The sequence below is a fragment of the Vigna umbellata genome, chromosome 4 (genome assembly GCF_029865625.1).
Source record: "Vigna umbellata cultivar VRB3 chromosome 4, Vumbellata_1.0, whole genome shotgun sequence".
In the NCBI taxonomy this organism is placed as follows: Eukaryota; Viridiplantae; Streptophyta; class Magnoliopsida; order Fabales; family Fabaceae; genus Vigna; species Vigna umbellata.
In genome coordinates this window covers 63,831,431-63,849,026 of record NC_142168.1, presented here as the reverse complement: position 1 = coordinate 63,849,026, position 17,596 = coordinate 63,831,431, and the positions used below count along the sequence as shown (strand labels likewise).

At 33.0% G+C, this 17,596-nt stretch overlaps 2 protein-coding genes across 5 annotated transcripts; both read right to left on the bottom strand.

Annotated features, from left to right (window-relative positions):
* Positions 1 to 8,643: 8,643 nt before the first annotated feature.
* Positions 8,644 to 12,365, bottom strand: LOC124844359 (uncharacterized). 2 transcript variants are annotated; one of them, XM_088114661.1, is made up of 6 exons: positions 12,225 to 12,365; positions 12,004 to 12,059; positions 10,350 to 10,473; positions 10,140 to 10,246; positions 9,004 to 9,092; positions 8,644 to 8,913 (listed from the first exon to the last, which is right to left on the bottom strand). In XM_088114661.1, exons 1-6 carry the CDS (start codon positions 12,304 to 12,306, stop codon positions 8,838 to 8,840), a joined length of 534 nt encoding a protein of 177 aa, XP_087970787.1. In that variant the 5' UTR covers positions 12,307 to 12,365; the 3' UTR covers positions 8,644 to 8,837. The 2 variants fall into 2 exon arrangements, with proteins under 2 accessions (XP_087970787.1, XP_087970786.1); XM_088114660.1 differs by having other exon boundaries at positions 9,023 to 9,092.
* A 477-nt stretch (positions 12,366 to 12,842) lies between these two features.
* Positions 12,843 to 15,822, bottom strand: LOC124844357 (uncharacterized). 3 transcript variants are annotated; one of them, XR_015786384.1, is made up of 3 exons: positions 15,687 to 15,822; positions 14,750 to 15,257; positions 12,843 to 13,497 (listed from the first exon to the last, which is right to left on the bottom strand). XR_015786384.1 is itself a non-coding variant. In XM_088114662.1 (2 exons), exon 2 carries the CDS (start codon positions 15,223 to 15,225, stop codon positions 14,809 to 14,811), a length of 417 nt encoding a protein of 138 aa, XP_087970788.1. In that variant the 5' UTR covers positions 15,226 to 15,257; positions 15,687 to 15,822; the 3' UTR covers positions 14,581 to 14,808. The 3 variants fall into 3 exon arrangements, 2 of the variants coding, with proteins under 2 accessions (XP_087970788.1, XP_087970789.1); XM_088114662.1 differs by lacking the exon at positions 12,843 to 13,497 and having other exon boundaries at positions 14,581 to 15,257; XM_088114663.1 differs by lacking the exon at positions 12,843 to 13,497 and having other exon boundaries at positions 14,581 to 15,249; positions 15,687 to 15,818.
* Between the last annotated feature and the right edge of the window lie 1,774 nt (positions 15,823 to 17,596).

Below are 17,596 nucleotides of genomic sequence, written 5' to 3'. Positions count from 1 at the left end.
TCCTTCATGTGTGACTTTGAGAACTTCCAACATTTCCTGTGCTATCTTACACACTGAAATTCTATAAAATTCATCAAGCACAACAGTAGATGAAATAATATTACGAGCTTTAATATCAAACTGGGCTCGTCTATTTTCTTCATTAGTCCACTCAAAAAATGGTTTTTCTACTTCTACACCTTCAACTCTGTTTTTAGGAATATAAGGACCATTTTGTACAGCTTCCCAGATGCCTCTGTCAACAGACCCCATAAAAATTTCCATTCTGACTTTCCAGAACGCATAGTTATCACCAGTAAAAAGTGGTGGTCTGTTAATAGAAGCACCCTCGGCATATACAAGGTGTTGGTTGTGACCGACCATTTTCGCAAATTTTGAAAAACTATCAAAGTAAGCTCTGATACCAATTGTTGATTGGTACCAGACAGAGTGTAACGCAACGGAATAAAGCTTAGAGTAGCAGAAAGCGTGTTCGGTCACCTTTTTAAAATAAATTTGTCTGTTTTTAGAAAATCGATTTTCTTTCAAAAAATTTATCGAACAGTTGATATGCGTAAAAGATAAAAAATGTAGGGAATAGAAAATCACACGAGTAATTTTTATACTGGTTCAATTCAACAAAATCTACATCCAGTCGTTAATCACTATAAAAAGTGATTAACAGTTCCACTAAAAGGATGTTTCACAGATTACAACAAACAGTGAATAAAACAGATAAATAAACCTTCCTTCGACGAACGAACCGGAAGAAGAACACTCTGCCAACTCGAAGAGAACCGCTCCGACTATCGACAAACGAAACGCAAGCTTCTCTTATTCACGAAACCAGGCAGAACACCTTGCTAACTCGAAGAGAGCTTGCTCCGACTATCGACACACGAAACGCGAGCCCCTCCTGTTCACGAGACCAAGGAAGGGAACTTGAACTATAGCTTCTAAGAACTTCCTCTCACAAATAGTATTCTGCAAGAGCTTCTGTTCAACAATTATCTTCATTTGAACTTCACAGAAACCGAATATATAGCCAGCTGTTCTGAATATCTAAGGTTAAGTCTCAACTGCCATGAATAATCGATTATTGTAAGTGATAATCGATTATTCAAGTCCGTTACAGGTTTTTCAAAAAATGTGATAGTCGATTATATGAGGTGATCATCGATTATTCCTGGATGACTTTGTGATAATCGATTATTCCTGGATGACTTTGTGATAATCAATTATTGTCATTCCATAATCGATTATTGCAGTTAAAAATGCAAGTTTTACAAAGTTTACAAGACTTTCCTACAATATTTAATTTCTACAAATTGCTTTTAAATAATTATAATATCTTCTTCAACTAAAACTTCTTGCAGCATCATCAAAACAATTTTCTTCAGGATTTACCAATACTCCTTATTGCTAACACCGACAACCGTTGGGGTTGAGGTGTTGGTCACGGTCCATGAGGCCTTAAGCCGGTCGGAAATGACTTGGAAACCCTACGCAAACATCTAAAGACTTTGCTAGGGCTTGGGGGGCTTATGTTACTATGGGCTCGAGTTTGACCGATTGGTAAGGGCCATAGATTGTCAAGCAGTATACATTCAAGAAAACGTTTTAAAGCCATTCGGTCTAGACAACCGTTGAGCATAGTTAAGGCACAATAAATGTGACAACGACTACTGTTAAACAATTACGGTTTGCATTAATGACCATTAAGAGGTAAATTAATTGGTCAGATTTCTTTAAACTCTATAAATAAGGGTTTAGGTTTGAGGTAAACTCACGTTTTACTCATTACTAAATTATAAAGGCCTATAGAGAAAATTTCTGACTTGAGCGTCAAAGTGTCTTCTGCAGGTCACCCTCCATTCGGTGTTCGAATAACTGGAGCTTGGAGACGTAGGACGCTCGGATCAGCAAAATGCTCGGCAGCGACAGGAGGATGTTCGGCATTATCCTCGTCCCATTTCAGCATAAACACACGTGTAAATTAATTAATTTATAGTTTTCTTGTTTTAAATTTTTTTCAAAAAATTTAAGAGTCATGGTTCTGAAGTATTAAAATACATAAAATATAAAAGAATATTAATATTAATGTATAAGAGACCCAATATAAAAATGCGTTCTTTAACGTTTGTTTTTCAATTTATCTCTTTACTTTTATTTTTTTCTTATCACTTTTTTTATAGCCACTAGTGCATAAAGACAAAATGGCACCGGTTAAATTTGTTTATAGGCACCGGTTCTACAACCGGTGCATATTCAGACAAGGTAAAAAATAGTAGGTTTTATGCCTCAGTTATGAATCGAGTAAAAAAAAATAGGATTATGCCTCGGTTTTTAAGTAACCGAGGCAGTAACATGTTTTTTTTTAATTTTTTCAACCTTTATCAATAAGAAACAGAACCAGAACATCAACTCTAAAACCATTATCAGACATGAAAATCAAAAGGTAAAATCAATGCAAGAAAGAAACGAGACAAAACATAAAGTGAATGTAGAAATGTAAATTGAATCATCAAACTGAAACGTACAAGCTTTTATTAAAAACTGGAAATGAAAATACAATTGATGTATAGTGTCTGTCACCCACTACACGTATGTTTCTGTTTTACAAAACTCCTTTATATAGGAGAAAACAAAAATAGAAAAGAGGAAAAGAGGGGGCAAAGGGGAAAGAATCGAATAAACTTGGAATATTCTTGGTTGCTCTTCAACTGACTTTAACCTCTCTTCTCTTCAACCGTCAACCGCTTCTCGGTCTGATCAGCATTCTGGTTCGATCAGTTTCTAGGCCTGCTTCCGTTGGACCTTGGAGCTTGCATCTGATTCTGTTCTACTTCTTCTCTTTTCGCAAGAACCCTAGCCATCGGTGAGAGAGTTGGGAGAAAGCCCCAAATTGATTTAAGTCTCCCTACGTAGAATGAACTCGAGAAAGAAAACCATGTCAGCTTTGCCTCTTTGCAGCAGTATGAAACGCTGCGTTTCATTAAACTTCACTCCAAGAGGACTTTAGCCCATTCCATCGCCAAGCCTTATTCAGCCACTGCCAGCCCACTTTGCTCCATTTCAGCCCAATCAGCCAAAGACTTGATCTGCAGAAAAAAAATAGGATTTTAAACAGCAAAAAGAAAAGATAAAAGACTAAAAAAATTATTTATTTTTTTTCTGAATATTTTTCTAAAAGAGAAATTACCTAATTATTTAAAAGCCTATTTTATTTAACTAAAAAGGGAAAATAACACTATTTTTACAAAACTCTAAAATTAAAGACTCAAAAACACTGGACCTATTCACAGCACATTCAATCCTGCCATTTAATCATTTCCTAGCCATTTCTTTCAGTCAAAACTGCATAACAATATTTCTCAGCTTTAAACCTCAGTTTCAGCAATCCAAGCATTTGAGAAACAACTTAACTCAGCTAATTTCAGCAATGAACATAATCAGAAAAGCATAAGTCAGTTTCAGCCTCACAGGAAAGTGTTTTACTCAGATTCACTCAACTGTTTAGGGCGGTCTTGTTTCACTCACTCATGACATGTCAACCTCCATTCTTAACTTTGCAAGGACTCTAACTTTGGCCAATCAATTTTTTTTTTCTTTTTCCCTTCTCTCTAGTTTTCAATTCTGCGAGGTCTCAAATTTTTTTTTTCATTTCTTTTGCAATTTTGCTCTTTTTCCAAACCTGCTCTTTCTTCTTTTTCAACACAACCAGATTTCTCAGCTCATTTTTCTTTTTCTTTTTCTTTTTCACTCTTGGCCTTTCTTTTCTCTTTTGCACTCACCAAGTTTCATCTCTCCCTACTTCTCACAAGTCTCTACAGGTTGGGTAATTGATGGGAAAATGGCTTGTAATGAATGGAAACAACAAATATGGCTAAGGCTCAAAAGAAAGGTATAATGGTCAAAAACTGAAATGGTTAAGCTATTATGGCTATGGATGAAGAAAAAGAATGCCTAAATCATCTCTAGAATATAGCAAGAGCAAGCTTATTGCAGAGAATCAATGCAAAATCAGAATTAAAAGTCAAACATGCATGAAATCACACATGAAAGACAAAAATTTGGCCCAAAATCTCTCCAGGTTAAGAAATTTGCTAAAACTAACTTTCTGCCCTCTTTTATGCAAAAATTACTTCATTGGACTGAACTCAGATGCAAAAGTAATGCTAGGACTACTTCTACTTGAATTTACAGCATGGAACACAATTAACAGTTCTAATTAAAAGAAATAAAACTGAGAAATGAATTAAATCAGTAAAGAATGAATAAGAGTATGAAACAGAACCTAAAAATGTCTAACAGTGTGACCTAAACTATGTACAACCTATACAGGCTTACTAGACTCAATTGGAACCTAAAACAGCTAAGACAAAACAATGTAACCTAAACAAACTATCAGAAAGAACCTAAAGCTACAATTGAAGAGAAGGGGAAAGAATGTTCTTATTGGGTTTGCTCCACTATGTTTAGCTCCTCTGTGCAGAGTCTCCAGGATTGCACTGAATTCATTCTTCTCAGCTTTCCATTGCAACAAGGTGTGTGTTGATTCACTGTGAATGATCTTGCTGATGTTTCCAGAGTTGGTAAACAGCCATCCAGAGCTAGTAAACAACCACCCAATAAGCCTGTTTCATCGCCAAGGAAGAACAACAACAGACAACAACATATCAGAAATTCCAACATACACCACAAAGCAATACACCACAAACCGATACACAACACACAGAGAAGCTTCATCGCACCTTCATTGCACAGTATACAACATCATCAACAAAAGACATCATCAACAAAAGAGAAGCTTTGGAGGCATCGGCGTGTCCCAGATCCTGACGGTACCGGTGGCATCGGCGGAGGCGACCCACTCGCTGTTGGGGGAGAAACGCGCGATGGTGGCCGAGGCGGAGGCGACCCACTCACCATTGGGGGAGAAACGTGCGATGGTGGCCGAGGCGGAGGCGACCCACTCGCCGTTGGGGGAGAAAAGCACGATGGTGGCCGATTGGGATTTTCTGATTTAGGGTTCCATGGCGCGACGACGATGACAGTAGACGACGGCAATAACGGCCACGAAGGTGAGAGCGGCAAGGACGAAGCGAACGACACCGACGAAGGACTCGCAGCGACGACGTTAGTGGAGGCAACCCTTGGGGAGAACAACAGTGGTGGCGGCAAAGACTAAGCAGCAGCGCGAAGAAGAAGAACCGAAGAAGCAATGAAAACAACCAAGCTTTAAGTGAAAGATGAAGCAATGAACAGCAACGAAGAAATGAATAGCAGTGGCAGCGCGCAGAGAAAGAAGAAGAAGGAGAACCATCAGCGCGAGAAGAAATGAAGCGAAGATTGTTTTTTTCAGGCTTTATGCCTCGGGTCTAAGTTCACCGAGTTCGTAGGTCAGGCTTTCTACCTCGAGTCTATAAGCAACCGAGGTAGTATCATCTTTTCGTACAATTGTCAGTCCTTTAGGCACTGGTTATGCTTTGGTTTTGTGTGCAACCGAGATTGTATCTTGGTTTTGCACCGGTTGATCGTACAACCGAATTATATAAAATCGGTTTTATTACAAATCTGCCACCGCCTTATGATAGGCAGCGGTTTGCTGTCAAATGAAGCATAATATGCGAATTTAAAAGCCAATATTGTACTAGTGAGCTTTCTTTTAAAGAACCTTATAGCTAATAACATAACTTTAATTCCTTTTATAATGTAATATCTATCAAGTTAACTTTTATTTTATCTTTATTTTATTTTGTTATAAGTTTTCATAATAACTAATAAATTCTTATATTATACTAAATCACATTTGATCCATTATAATATTTTAATTACATAATAAAATTAATTCGTAAATTAATTCTAATATTTGTTGTGTTTGATATTTTGTCGCTAGAAAATATGATAGGTTTCTCGTACAAATTAAAAAGAACAAATCACGAATTATTGCCTAATATTAGTTTTATCTTTTGAGAATGAATTGAAGAGATGTAACATTTTTTAAAATATCACTCGCTTCCCTGAATGTCGTTCTAAACAGTTTATATCAATGTTAATGTATAAAGGTAACACAAATTTTGACTAATCTTGTTAGGAAAGACAAGAGAAAAGTAAAGTTTCACTTTTTCTTTTTGTTGTGAAAGTGCAGAGTGATGAGAAGAAGTAAGTTAAAGATTCACTTGGAAAAGAAGTCCCCTTTTGAAGCCTTTGGGTGTGTAGAAATGTGGAAATCATGATAATCCATTGTTCATCAACAAAATAATCATGGCAGGAAAAACTTGCAAGAACAAAAGGAAAAGATATTACTGAACAGATAAAAGTGACACTCAAAGAATATGTGCCAAAACCACTCAAATATCTGCAGCAACAACAGAACCTCATAAACTCTTATATAAACCTTTGATGTTCTTATGATGTGCTTATGATGTTGTGGAGTGAGAAACAAACAAGAGAGTGAAAATGGGATGGTTCTCTCCCAAAAACACAAACACCATGGCCACTACTGTTTCCTCAACTTCTCCAAATTTTCATTTGGTTGTCATATTTGGCATTGTTTTCAGCTTGTTGTGGCTCTCAAATTACACAGTCATTTACTTGCAGTTTCTCCTCATGTTGTCTCCCATACTTGCAATACTCTTGTTCATTTCATATGCTACTACCTTTGGAAGGCTCAACTTTAGCTTCATGCGTTTCAAGAATGTTGCATCTCATAGAATGTAGCCATATACACTTGCGTGCCTTCTTTTCAATGTTCCTTTTTCTAGACATGATTCAGTATTGCTGTGTTATTACTGCACAGGCTTTTAAGCTATGTTGGAAATTTTTATGTGAGAATCTTTTGCTAATGAATAGTAAAGAAAATACGTATTTACGTGTTTTGTTAAGTTCGTATTACAATGTTCAGATGACTACTTGAGAAAAAGTGAATCATATGTATCAGTGTTCCTTTATTTTTAATTACTTGTGAGACAAAGTTAGCAATGTTCGTGCACATTATTAAACACGTATCTCAGTCATTTTAGGGAGAAAAACATGCAATTATTGTTCCATAATAAAGAACAGAATATGACTTCTGATGAAATGCAATTATTTTCATTCTTCAAAATGCAACCATTTCTTACTTCCCCTCCAGTTCTTGGTCGAACTTTATAAAAACTGTCACATTTTGAAGATGATAATCATATACAAATCATATTTTGAAGATCATAATCATATAGAAGTAGTTCAAAAACAATATCAAGTTTTAAAATATAGATTAATTATGTTTCTCATCTGAGATTTGGAATAACTCTCTTTTGATCCTCCGATTTAAACACTGTTTTTTCTCAAAATTGAAAATTTATTTAATTATGTTTTTCCTCATCTGAGATTTAGAATTTTAGGTCTAGGTTTAAAGTTCATTATAATTTCTTAAGTTTTATATTTAAGCGCTAAATTATATATATAATCACTAACATTATATATATATATATATATATATATATATATATATATATATATATATATATATAGTTTTAGTGCTTAAATATTAAATGAAGGAATAAAAAAATTTAAATTCTAGATATTAAATCTATTTTAATTTCTTAAATTTATAGTTTAAAAACTAAAATATTTTTTTTCAATTTTCGAGAAATTAAAAAGATATTTTTTTCAATTCGAGATACTAAATTCACATTATTCCAAATTTCAGATATTAAAAATGTAATTTATATGAAAGTGAGTTGTTTGTATCTCTGAAAAACAATCCTTTTTTATTTTATTTTTTCAATTTTATAATTTTTTATTATAATTATTTACTGTTAATTGTCTTATAATATAAAATAAATTAAAAGAACAAAAAAATTTTAAATGAGTTAATTCATTCAAATTATTGATCCATGATAAAATCAGACAGATTAAAAAATATATAATTTATCAAAATATAAGTTAGGTTGAACTAATACATTTTTAAGTTCAATCCCTAATAAACTAATCCGTATACTTCTAATTATAAATAAGTCTAACATATTTAAATAAATTATTGTTAATCTATTTTTACACTTAATTTTTGAAGACTTTAAACAGATGTCTGCACCATCATCTATGAATTTAATAAGATAATCAAAGAATTATTTTCAGATTGATAGCCAAAAAGTTTTTTTTTAAGAGTTATCTCCCACAAAACCCTCTAAAATTGATTGAAATAACATTTTTATCCAATTTTTTTTGTTATACAAAAGTCTTGTGAACCATGTTAACTCGGCTTTAGAGTAAATTACATTAACACCTTATTAATTGCATTTCCCTACTAATACCAAATATTAAAATACCTCTTTCAAACTTTTGTTGCCACTGCACTCATTATTGTAACTGTTGCATCATAGCAGATATGAAAAAAAAAAACATTTTAAATTATGCATTTCTTTTTAACAATATTTTGTGTGAGACGTTCTAAGCCAATATTTTCACAAACTTTTCCAAAGATGAAGTACACTTATTTAAAATTACCTTAAAAACCAAGTTTAAAAAATAAAATTTAGTGAAATTATATAAGTGACTATTTACAAGTTAGATTATGTAGAAAATATTTTTAATTAATGAATAACTCACTTTATCTGTTTTCTTATTCTTTTCTCCTAGAAGTTTGTATAGAGAAAATTATGTTAACATGCTCCAGCGTAATACTCAAAACAAATAAACACTATCAGAAAATACTATATAGTTAACAAACGTCTTAAAAATGTTCAGTAAAATCTCTCAGCTGACCTCAACATCTCTCAGAAAAGATAGTCACATAAAGATCAATGACAGAAAATTGGATTTAGACCCCAAATAACAGTTGATGGGGCTAAGAGGTTTTCTTGGGTGGAGCCATGTTAAAAAGAAGTGAAACAACTGCTTTGACAGTACAAAGCTTGAGCACAGATAAGGTGACTAGATATAACACCAAGCCTGCAAAGATGTAAAGCCCTGTGAGCCTGATTATTACTACAAATGATCAAACTAAGACACCAATTTGCACAATAAGAACAGCATATTTACAATTTGAAAAGAAACTTGCCAATTTGAAAATGAGATAGATCATTGACATCATACTTCCCTGCTCTCCAAAGTTTAGAATCCTGGATGGCCTACATAAGAGTTCCATGCAATGATAATTGTATTTAGAAAGAGAACAATTTCCAAACATATACTTGTGTAACAATGCACTTATGTGTATATGTAACTTTGTTACAAGTTAACACAATAAAATCTGTGATGTATAATACTTTCATAAATTGTACAGCCAATAAGCTGGTGCAATAAATTTACTTATGTACTCCTTTGTAATATAAGTGCAGGTTTTAAGCCATACATCTTATGCGGGATCGTTGGAAGCAAAAGATGTAATTCAAAAGGGCAACAAAAAAAAATTAAACAAAGAAATTTCATATAAAAGTAAGGTTCAAACACTTGCTATGTCTCTGGAAGAAAAAGAGGCTTAGACAAAAAAAAAACGAGGGGACAGAGGAACGAGCTGACAAAGGCAAGAAAAAGTAGAAACTTCACAAATAAATTCAAAGTAACTTTTTGTTAGAAGGAAACTTTTACCAAGACTACTGTGTTTGTTTCAAGTCTTACAAAATTATTCCCAGAAATATTAGTGGGATGTAACATTTTCATATTTGGTAAAAGTTATAAAAATTAGTTCGAAACATTAATCATTCCCAGGAATCCATATTACACACGCTTTCCGTTTTTTCTTATCCTCGTGTAGAATGTAAATTATTTTCTAAAATAACTTCCCGGTGTCACTTTATAATACCTTTTTTTAATTAGAATAAAATTAAAAATATCCCAACTAATCACACATACTTACAAAATATCTTTGATGGGAATCATATTCCCAGTAAAAGTAATCACAGGAATATTATTAAATACGTGAAATAGATACCCCAAATTTGAAATACTTGTTGAACACGACTGGTTTGAATCCCCATGCAATGATGAAGATGACTAATATTAACAAGAATAAGAATTATTACCAAAAAACAAGAACCAGCTAGAACTGACGTTATCAAGAACAAATTAGAATTTAGTTTCAACCAAGATGTTTACTTCTTAGTTGGCATGTTTCTTTCTTCATAGTTAATGAAGTTTTTGTTAAAAAATCGCGGGTGAAACACTAAGATATTTACCTTTAGCAGCAGATGTTTCTTTGCAAGAGAAACAACCAAGAGAAGCATTGCAATGGAGGATACGATAGCATAAAATCTCAATAAACCAGGTCGACTGCGTCTTCTGCCTGTCACAAAATTTAGAGATGGCTTACTTAAAAGGTTCAGATAAAAAGCTTGATATGATACATAGGAAACAAAAAATAACTCTGGCTTTAGCCATATACCAACCTATATTCCCAATGATTAGTGAAACAACACTAACAAAAACAGACGAATAGGCCACTGTGTTTGGAGTATCTGCTTCTATTCCTGGAAAATATGCAAATATTGATCCTATAAATAGCAACGCAGCCTGCAGGGAACAATTTCAAATTTTAACATATATTAGACAAAACCAAAAGATGTCAACAATTAGAGAATACAGATTCTCCAGGAATAGTTAGAGTCAGCATGTGCAATCAGAAACAACAGTTTGACATGGCTATGAACTAGGATTTAGAAAGTTGAGAATGACGTATAGAACTTCTGGCTCACAAGCATTACAATTTCATAACATGAATCCTTTACTCCATAAAAACACTCATTATGAACTGTGTAGTTTGAATAGCCACCCAAAAAAAGTTCAACCACATTAGTGCATGAGTACACATAAAAGTTAATAAATGTTTTTCATTAATAAAAGCATACGCCCATATTCGAGTTAATAAAATTGCTTTGATAATTTTGTCAAGTCTAGTCCAGTGTAGGAAAATATACATGTCCTGTAGAGCTGTAACTCACGAATCAAAGCAAGGCCAACTTTTTAAAATGTTTTCTTTTAAAAGGAAAGAACATAATCAATTAGTAGAGAACTGCATATCCAGAAATTTCAGTAAGAAAGCCTTCTATCTAAAGATCTCAAACAACATCATGTTACCCAGGCAAGAAACCCGTTATATTGAGCTGCCATACCCATCCCCTTTTTCAATTGTATTGGTTAAGAAATGGAAACTCAACCCCACAAAACCGATCCAACACACCCCTTCACGCCAAGATATATACATCTTGTGCATGAGACTAGAAATTAATGGGTGATCCAGTCTGACAGCTAGTGGAATGAATGTCCAACAAACACAAATTTCGTTAGGATAAACTCTAAATCATAGCTCTGATAGTCAAGAGGACTTTAAACCTAATTTAACTCCACAAAATCAGCTTGTAAGGTGAGGTTTGCACCCACATATATATTCTAAATTAGTCTTATCTCTAGTCGACATGGGACTTCCCAACAATATCAAACAAATACCCAAAATCACCATAAGGCAAGAGTATAAAAGTTGTAACATAACTAGATGTACAAAATCATTGGAAACTCAAAAAAGTCTTAACATGAAGTAACAATTAAACGCTCAAAATTTTCCTCTGCTGTTAATTTTTGGATCAGAACAGATTCTGAGCTGAGATAGTCACAACAGAATCTTGAAGGGCCAACACAGGATATATATAAAATTGATTATTGAAGTTGTGGCCTGGCGGTTTGATTCCCTGGCACTGGTCGGGGTGGTTATCCATGTGGTTTCTGCGGAAGGTTTGGTAGGTTGGTGACTGTTCTTGGAAACTTTTGATCGATAGTCTGGGGGCTTTAGTGGGTAATTCTATTCCTTTATAGAATAATTAATTTGTTAATTTTATAAATCAGAACCATTCTCCAAAATAGCATAAAAGCAATTCGAACTAAATCAGAGTTGTTACTCATTTAAACTAAACACACTAAAACTGGTGAAAAATATTTCATTTAAAAATCTACAATCAATAACCATGACAAAAGCCCTCACAGAACATACAATGCCATTGATACAGAAATCCAATAACCACAAAAAAAAAAAAATAAAACCCAAGATACCTCGATGATAAAGTGCAGAGAGAGGCGTTTCTTCCCCTTTGCAACTAGTTGATACCCTAAATGGTATAACATCAAAACAAAAACCAATGAGAATATTAACAAAATAAGATATAGCTAAAAGCTAAGCCATAGAATAAATTAACTGCAACGGTATTAAAAATATGTATATCATAAATTAATAAAAGAAAATACAGAGAGATTAAGGAAAAGGTGAAGCTAACTTGAATCAACAACCATCCGGAAGGAGTAATCAGAGCCATCAGTTCCAGAGGGCCTTCCAGAAGCCAATTTTCTATTCTGCATCTTTGTTTTCACACCTTGTATTGCAGATCACCCGACTTCCTTATCAAGCTGCTCCAATTCTAACTGCAAGAAAATATGAGAATTTGTTAGGAATGTGAGAAAGGCACAGTTGGTTCCAATAGTTAGAATATTAGTTTAGTAGGGCAGAGGGCGCGAGTTAGTGACAAATAGTTAGGTGAACTTAAGGGTGGGGGATCCATTAATATCCAATAATATTTGTATATTGAATACTAGCTCTTTCTAAAAGGAAAATCCTCACGAGAGAGATAAGTGTACTGTTTTCAATGCTTAAATATAATTGTTCAACTTCATTGTTTGTTTTGATCAATTTCTCTCAATTCATTCCCAAGTTCGTAACAGAAGTACATTGAGATTACATTAAATACATTAAAAACAATGGATCCGCATATAAAGAGTAAACTAAAACCAATATGAACTTAAAGCGAAACGCTTCTGGGGCCAGCCCCTATCCATGATTTAAAACACATCATAGCTAAACTGTATGTCAAGGCCAACTATAATTTCAAGCAATATCCAAACATCAAATGTTGTGATGCTCATATAAAAATAATCGGGGTAACATCTTCCAAGACTATTCATTTTATCCTTGTATTGTGTTAATAATGTGATATATCAGAATCACACAAAATCGATTGTCCGAAGCTCAAGATAGAAATCAACATTTTGCTTTCTAGTCATGGTATGATAGATCATGTCTGATTTAGAGGCAAACCTTGCAGCAACAATCCTAATGTATATTGGCTTATCTGTTAATTGATAATAAAGATTTGGTCTCATTGCAATGCCACGTTAGTTTTAAATTGTTCTCAACTCTTGTTAGCTTTGCAGCATAAGTTCTGTTGGAGCAGGTTATGAATAGTATAACCATCGATGACACTTATTCTTCAATTCATTCCGAGCAGACCTACTAAAACTTGGCATATCACCAGTGCGGAAGAGACAGGAAGAATGGCCTTAAAGATGACTTCAAGGTAGGCAAGGAGTTCAGATTCAACAGACTGTCAACGTCTAGACCTCTATGCAACCAGACCAGCTGCTATCCATGGGCCAAAGCAAATGTTTCACAAAGGGAGGAGTTTATGCAAAATAAACCTTTCCTGGGTCCTTAAATCTTCAATTGCATGAGATTACTCCAATTCAAAATAATTTGATTTTCACTGCATGTCAAGCCTGTTTAAAATGGCCATCCAAAAAGCCTTGCATCAAACAATGTTTGGTTTAGATTTTTTTAACCACTATTTACTTTTCTAAACTTTCTTCAAGAAAAGTCGGGTTCGAAAAACAAATTACCCATTAGAATTTTATAAACATTAGTACAAATCATTGTACTACATAACTACTTCATATTAAAAATAATGATGTATGATTGGTTATGTATTCTAGATATGTTTTGTAGAGAATATTTATACAAGAAACGTGTGTTTTTGTTATTTTTCTGCATAAGTGTTAATGTCCACAATTTGCTATCAATTTGATACACCTTAACAAGCAAACTTTGAATTGTGTGCATAAATCAGTTAACTTCCATATCGTCAACATAAATCACATGATTCAACAATTGATATTAAGACACCTGAAACTTCACAGACTTATTTATAATTTTATTAATGGTAAAATGTAAAATAGTGTACTCAAACACCCACTTTTCTCAGATAGCTAGTGTCATGGATGGATCAAAAACCAAATATCCTCCTTCACATTTATGAGAACGGTTTACTGTCTCCATCAATAATGCATGCCCATGAAACTCATCTTAACTCAATTTTCACCTTTCAAATAATCATTTGCATTCTTTCTCCCTTTGAAAAGTTAACCAAAGATTCTTTGAGACAAATGAAAATAGGCCTTAGGCTGAGCCCAGATAAAAAAATTCATTGCCCAAAATCACTCGTGATGTCACCAAAGCAACTACAACACATTAGTGAGTGACAGAAAAGAAAAACCCCTACTTTAAAAGAAGAAGAAAAATCAGCTAAAGGAATAATCAAAGAGGTTGCGTTAGTGTAATAGTGTTCCTTTCCATTCAACAGGTTATTTGGCTTCTCAGGTTTTTTTATAGTTAACAAAAGAGAGTAAAAATTGAAAGAAAAAAATATGGTTGAAATGTGTGATTCATATCAGTGATATAGAGTTTGAAACAATTAATGCACGTTCATATAATTCAAAGCCACTTGTCACTCATCAGATGATATGAACCTTCGCTTACTAAGCCATATGAACAAATCACACAATTCTAACAACTAAGCACAAAAATAACAAAAGAAAGTGGTCATTCTTGAATAACATTCTCTACAAGACTTATCAAGATTATGTTCATAAGCAAGGTATACATTATAATTTTTAATATAAAATAACTATTTAATACATTGGCTTATTAAACTGTCTATAGAAATGATAATATGCAATTTGTTCATCAACTTACCCAGCTAAGTGTATCTCTACACACTGGTATCTCTACAAGACTGAAAAATCATAAGCAGCTCAAAACTGAATATCATTGGCCTCTGTAGAAGACTTTGGATAGCCACTATACTCAAGTTTGACATGCAAAGAAGAACAAACCAACTTGAACTTGATCCTCAGGCTATCCATGATCTCTTGCACTTGTACATTTTCCGGATCCATGAGAGGGTATTTCCCAATCAACTCCTCCATCTGGCCAATAATTGTTTTGGCCCGTGGAGAGAAACAAGTCGGGTCAAGCAGAAGTGCCGAAGCCCATATGTCAACACAACCCCTATAGAAACCAAGCTCCTCTCCAATCTCAAAACCAACCTTGAGGCCAACCTGTCTGGCTTCTTCCTTGCCAGCGACAAGGCCGTGACTGTGGCCTTCATCGTAGCCTTCCTTGTAATGGGTGTCCTCCAAGTTCAACGAAGAATCAAACAAGTCATCCATGGTCTGCCCCCAACAAAACAAATGCTACAAAACTGACAAGGAGTTGAGACCAAGCTAAAGATGGTATAGCAACAAGACCAAAAGCATTCCCAATTACCAATTTCAATTAAGTGTTGAAATCCACAATGCAGGAGGCACTTAAATAATCAATGAATGATGCACGAAAGAAACAACATGGATCGACAATGAGAAGAGAAAAAAGAGGACAAAACATAAAGTCAACAACATTAACAGAAATTATTGGGAAAAGGTCTACATCGTAATTGCTCATAAATCATGCCAAAAACATGAGAAACACTGCAACACAAATAGAAAAAACAGTGAAACTTCTGTTTCCGGTGGTCGTTAATATAATTACTGATTCAAACTTCATTTTCCATTGCATCTTCCGTACAAAGAGAATAGTTCCTTAGAGCAGCAAAAGGAAGCGCTATGTAACAGAAGAAAATGTGTAAAACTACCTGCTGGTGATTGCTGCTCTGCAGATTCCACTGGCTGAAGAGGGAAGAAATGAGAGCTAGGGTTTGGTTCGGGCAAGATCAAATTCCCCTCTTCCTTTTATCTTCAGTTATTATGCCACATAAAAGTTTATCAGTAGTTAAGAAAACATTTTCCATATATATATATATATATCTATATATATATATATATATATATATATATATATTTGTTAATTTATGTAAGGTCTTAGTTGGTTTAACAAAAGTGTACCAAGTTTTATTTTGGATAAAAAAAAAATTTTAAATTAAGGGTATTTTAAAAATTTTAATATTTAATTTAAAATAAAAAAATAAAAGTTAGTTATTTATTATCATTTAATAACTATTTTTTATTTTTTTATTTAAAAAAAAAAACTTAAACTTTAAACCCTAAATCATAAACCATAAACTCTAAACCCTAAACACTAAACCCTATCATCCATCATTGTTGCTACGTAGTTATTTATTATGCATGATTGTTGTGTATTAATAGTTATTAGTTTTTTTAAATAAAAAAATAGAAAGTAGTTATTAAGTCATGAATTATAAATAACTAACTTTTATTTTTTTTATTTTAAATTAAATATTAAAATTATTAAAATACCCTTGGCTTTAAAGTATGTTTTTATTTGAATGAGAATTTTTTTGTCCATTAAAACTTGGTACACTTTGCTAAGATGTACCAACTAAAAAAAGACCTTAGGTAAATTAGGAAACCCCATATATATATATATATATATATATATATATATATATATATATATATATATATATATATATATATATATATATATATATATATATATATATATATATATGTTTGTTAACTTGCATACGCTCTATTTTTTAGTTGGCACATTTTAGTATTGTGTATTGGGTTTTAATAGACAAAAATACTCTCATATATTATAGATTCTAAGTTTTAAGGTTAAGGATATTTGAATAATTTTCATTCTCAAAACTAAAAAGAAAAGCAAGAAATCCCACCTCTTTGTCATTCCTCATTCCTCTCAACTCTTTCTCTTTCATCTCTCTTACTCCGACCTTCTCTGTCACCCTACAGTAGCCCAAATTGAAAAAATCAGAAACACTCATATAACTCTAATCTACCTTCCTAACTTATTCAATTTGTTTTTCTCTCATCTTCATCCTCTCTCTCACTCACAAATAATAACCTGCGACATCGTAATTTGTTGTTCTTGCTCTGTTCGTTCATTTGTTTTTTCACTTTAATAACAAAATAATTGATGTTGTTGATGTCTACCATAATTTCAAAACTAAAACAAAACAAAAAAACAGGAACCCCCGCGAAAAGACGTTAGCATCAATCCATAATAGTTGCAAAGCATTTAGTTTCTTACTACCAATTTTGATAAAATCATAGAATGAAAGAAGTAGAAGTTAAACTATGAACGTGATGGTAACAAATTTATTAAGTTTAAATTCCAATTTGAAATTTAGTTCATTTTGTTTTTCTTAATTTCACTTCTGCGACAAATGATAAATCACATTATGTTTATATTGACCAAACAATTTGAAGATGTGAATTGTTTAAAATAAACTTACATGATGTGATTTACTTTAGAAAGCATATTTCTGATCCAACTGAGAGCTAACATGTTCATTATGACTAGTTTACTAATTTCTAATCAATTTTTAATTAGTTTGTATATCAATGCAGTTCTTCTTGAAAACTACTCAATATTCTGCAATGTTCAAATCTAGAAGATGTGTAATTTATTATATTTTTATTCTTTTTACAAAAATGAAATGAAAATATCCTTATCAATAAGAAATATTCCAAAGGGAACGAGCACTGGTCTCTATTCTGAATAAGGGGACAAAGTCAACAACAACAATTTTCTCTGTTCATAACTCCCTTCAATAATTTG

Coding starts and splice junctions, on each gene's coding strand:
- LOC124844359 (XM_088114660.1), bottom strand. CDS start 12,306: ATGCAGAATAGAAAATTGGCTTCTGGAAGGCCCTCTGGAACTGATGGC. Junction 12,060..12,224: donor CCGGATGGTTGTTGATTCAA/GTTAGCTTCACC, acceptor TATACCATTTAG/GGTATCAACTAGTTGCAAAG. Junction 10,474..12,003: donor CTCTGCACTTTATCATCGAG/GTATCTTGGGTT, acceptor TGTTCCCTGCAG/GCTGCGTTGCTATTTATAGG.
- LOC124844357 (XM_088114662.1), bottom strand. CDS start 15,225: ATGGATGACTTGTTTGATTCTTCGTTGAACTTGGAGGACACCCATTAC.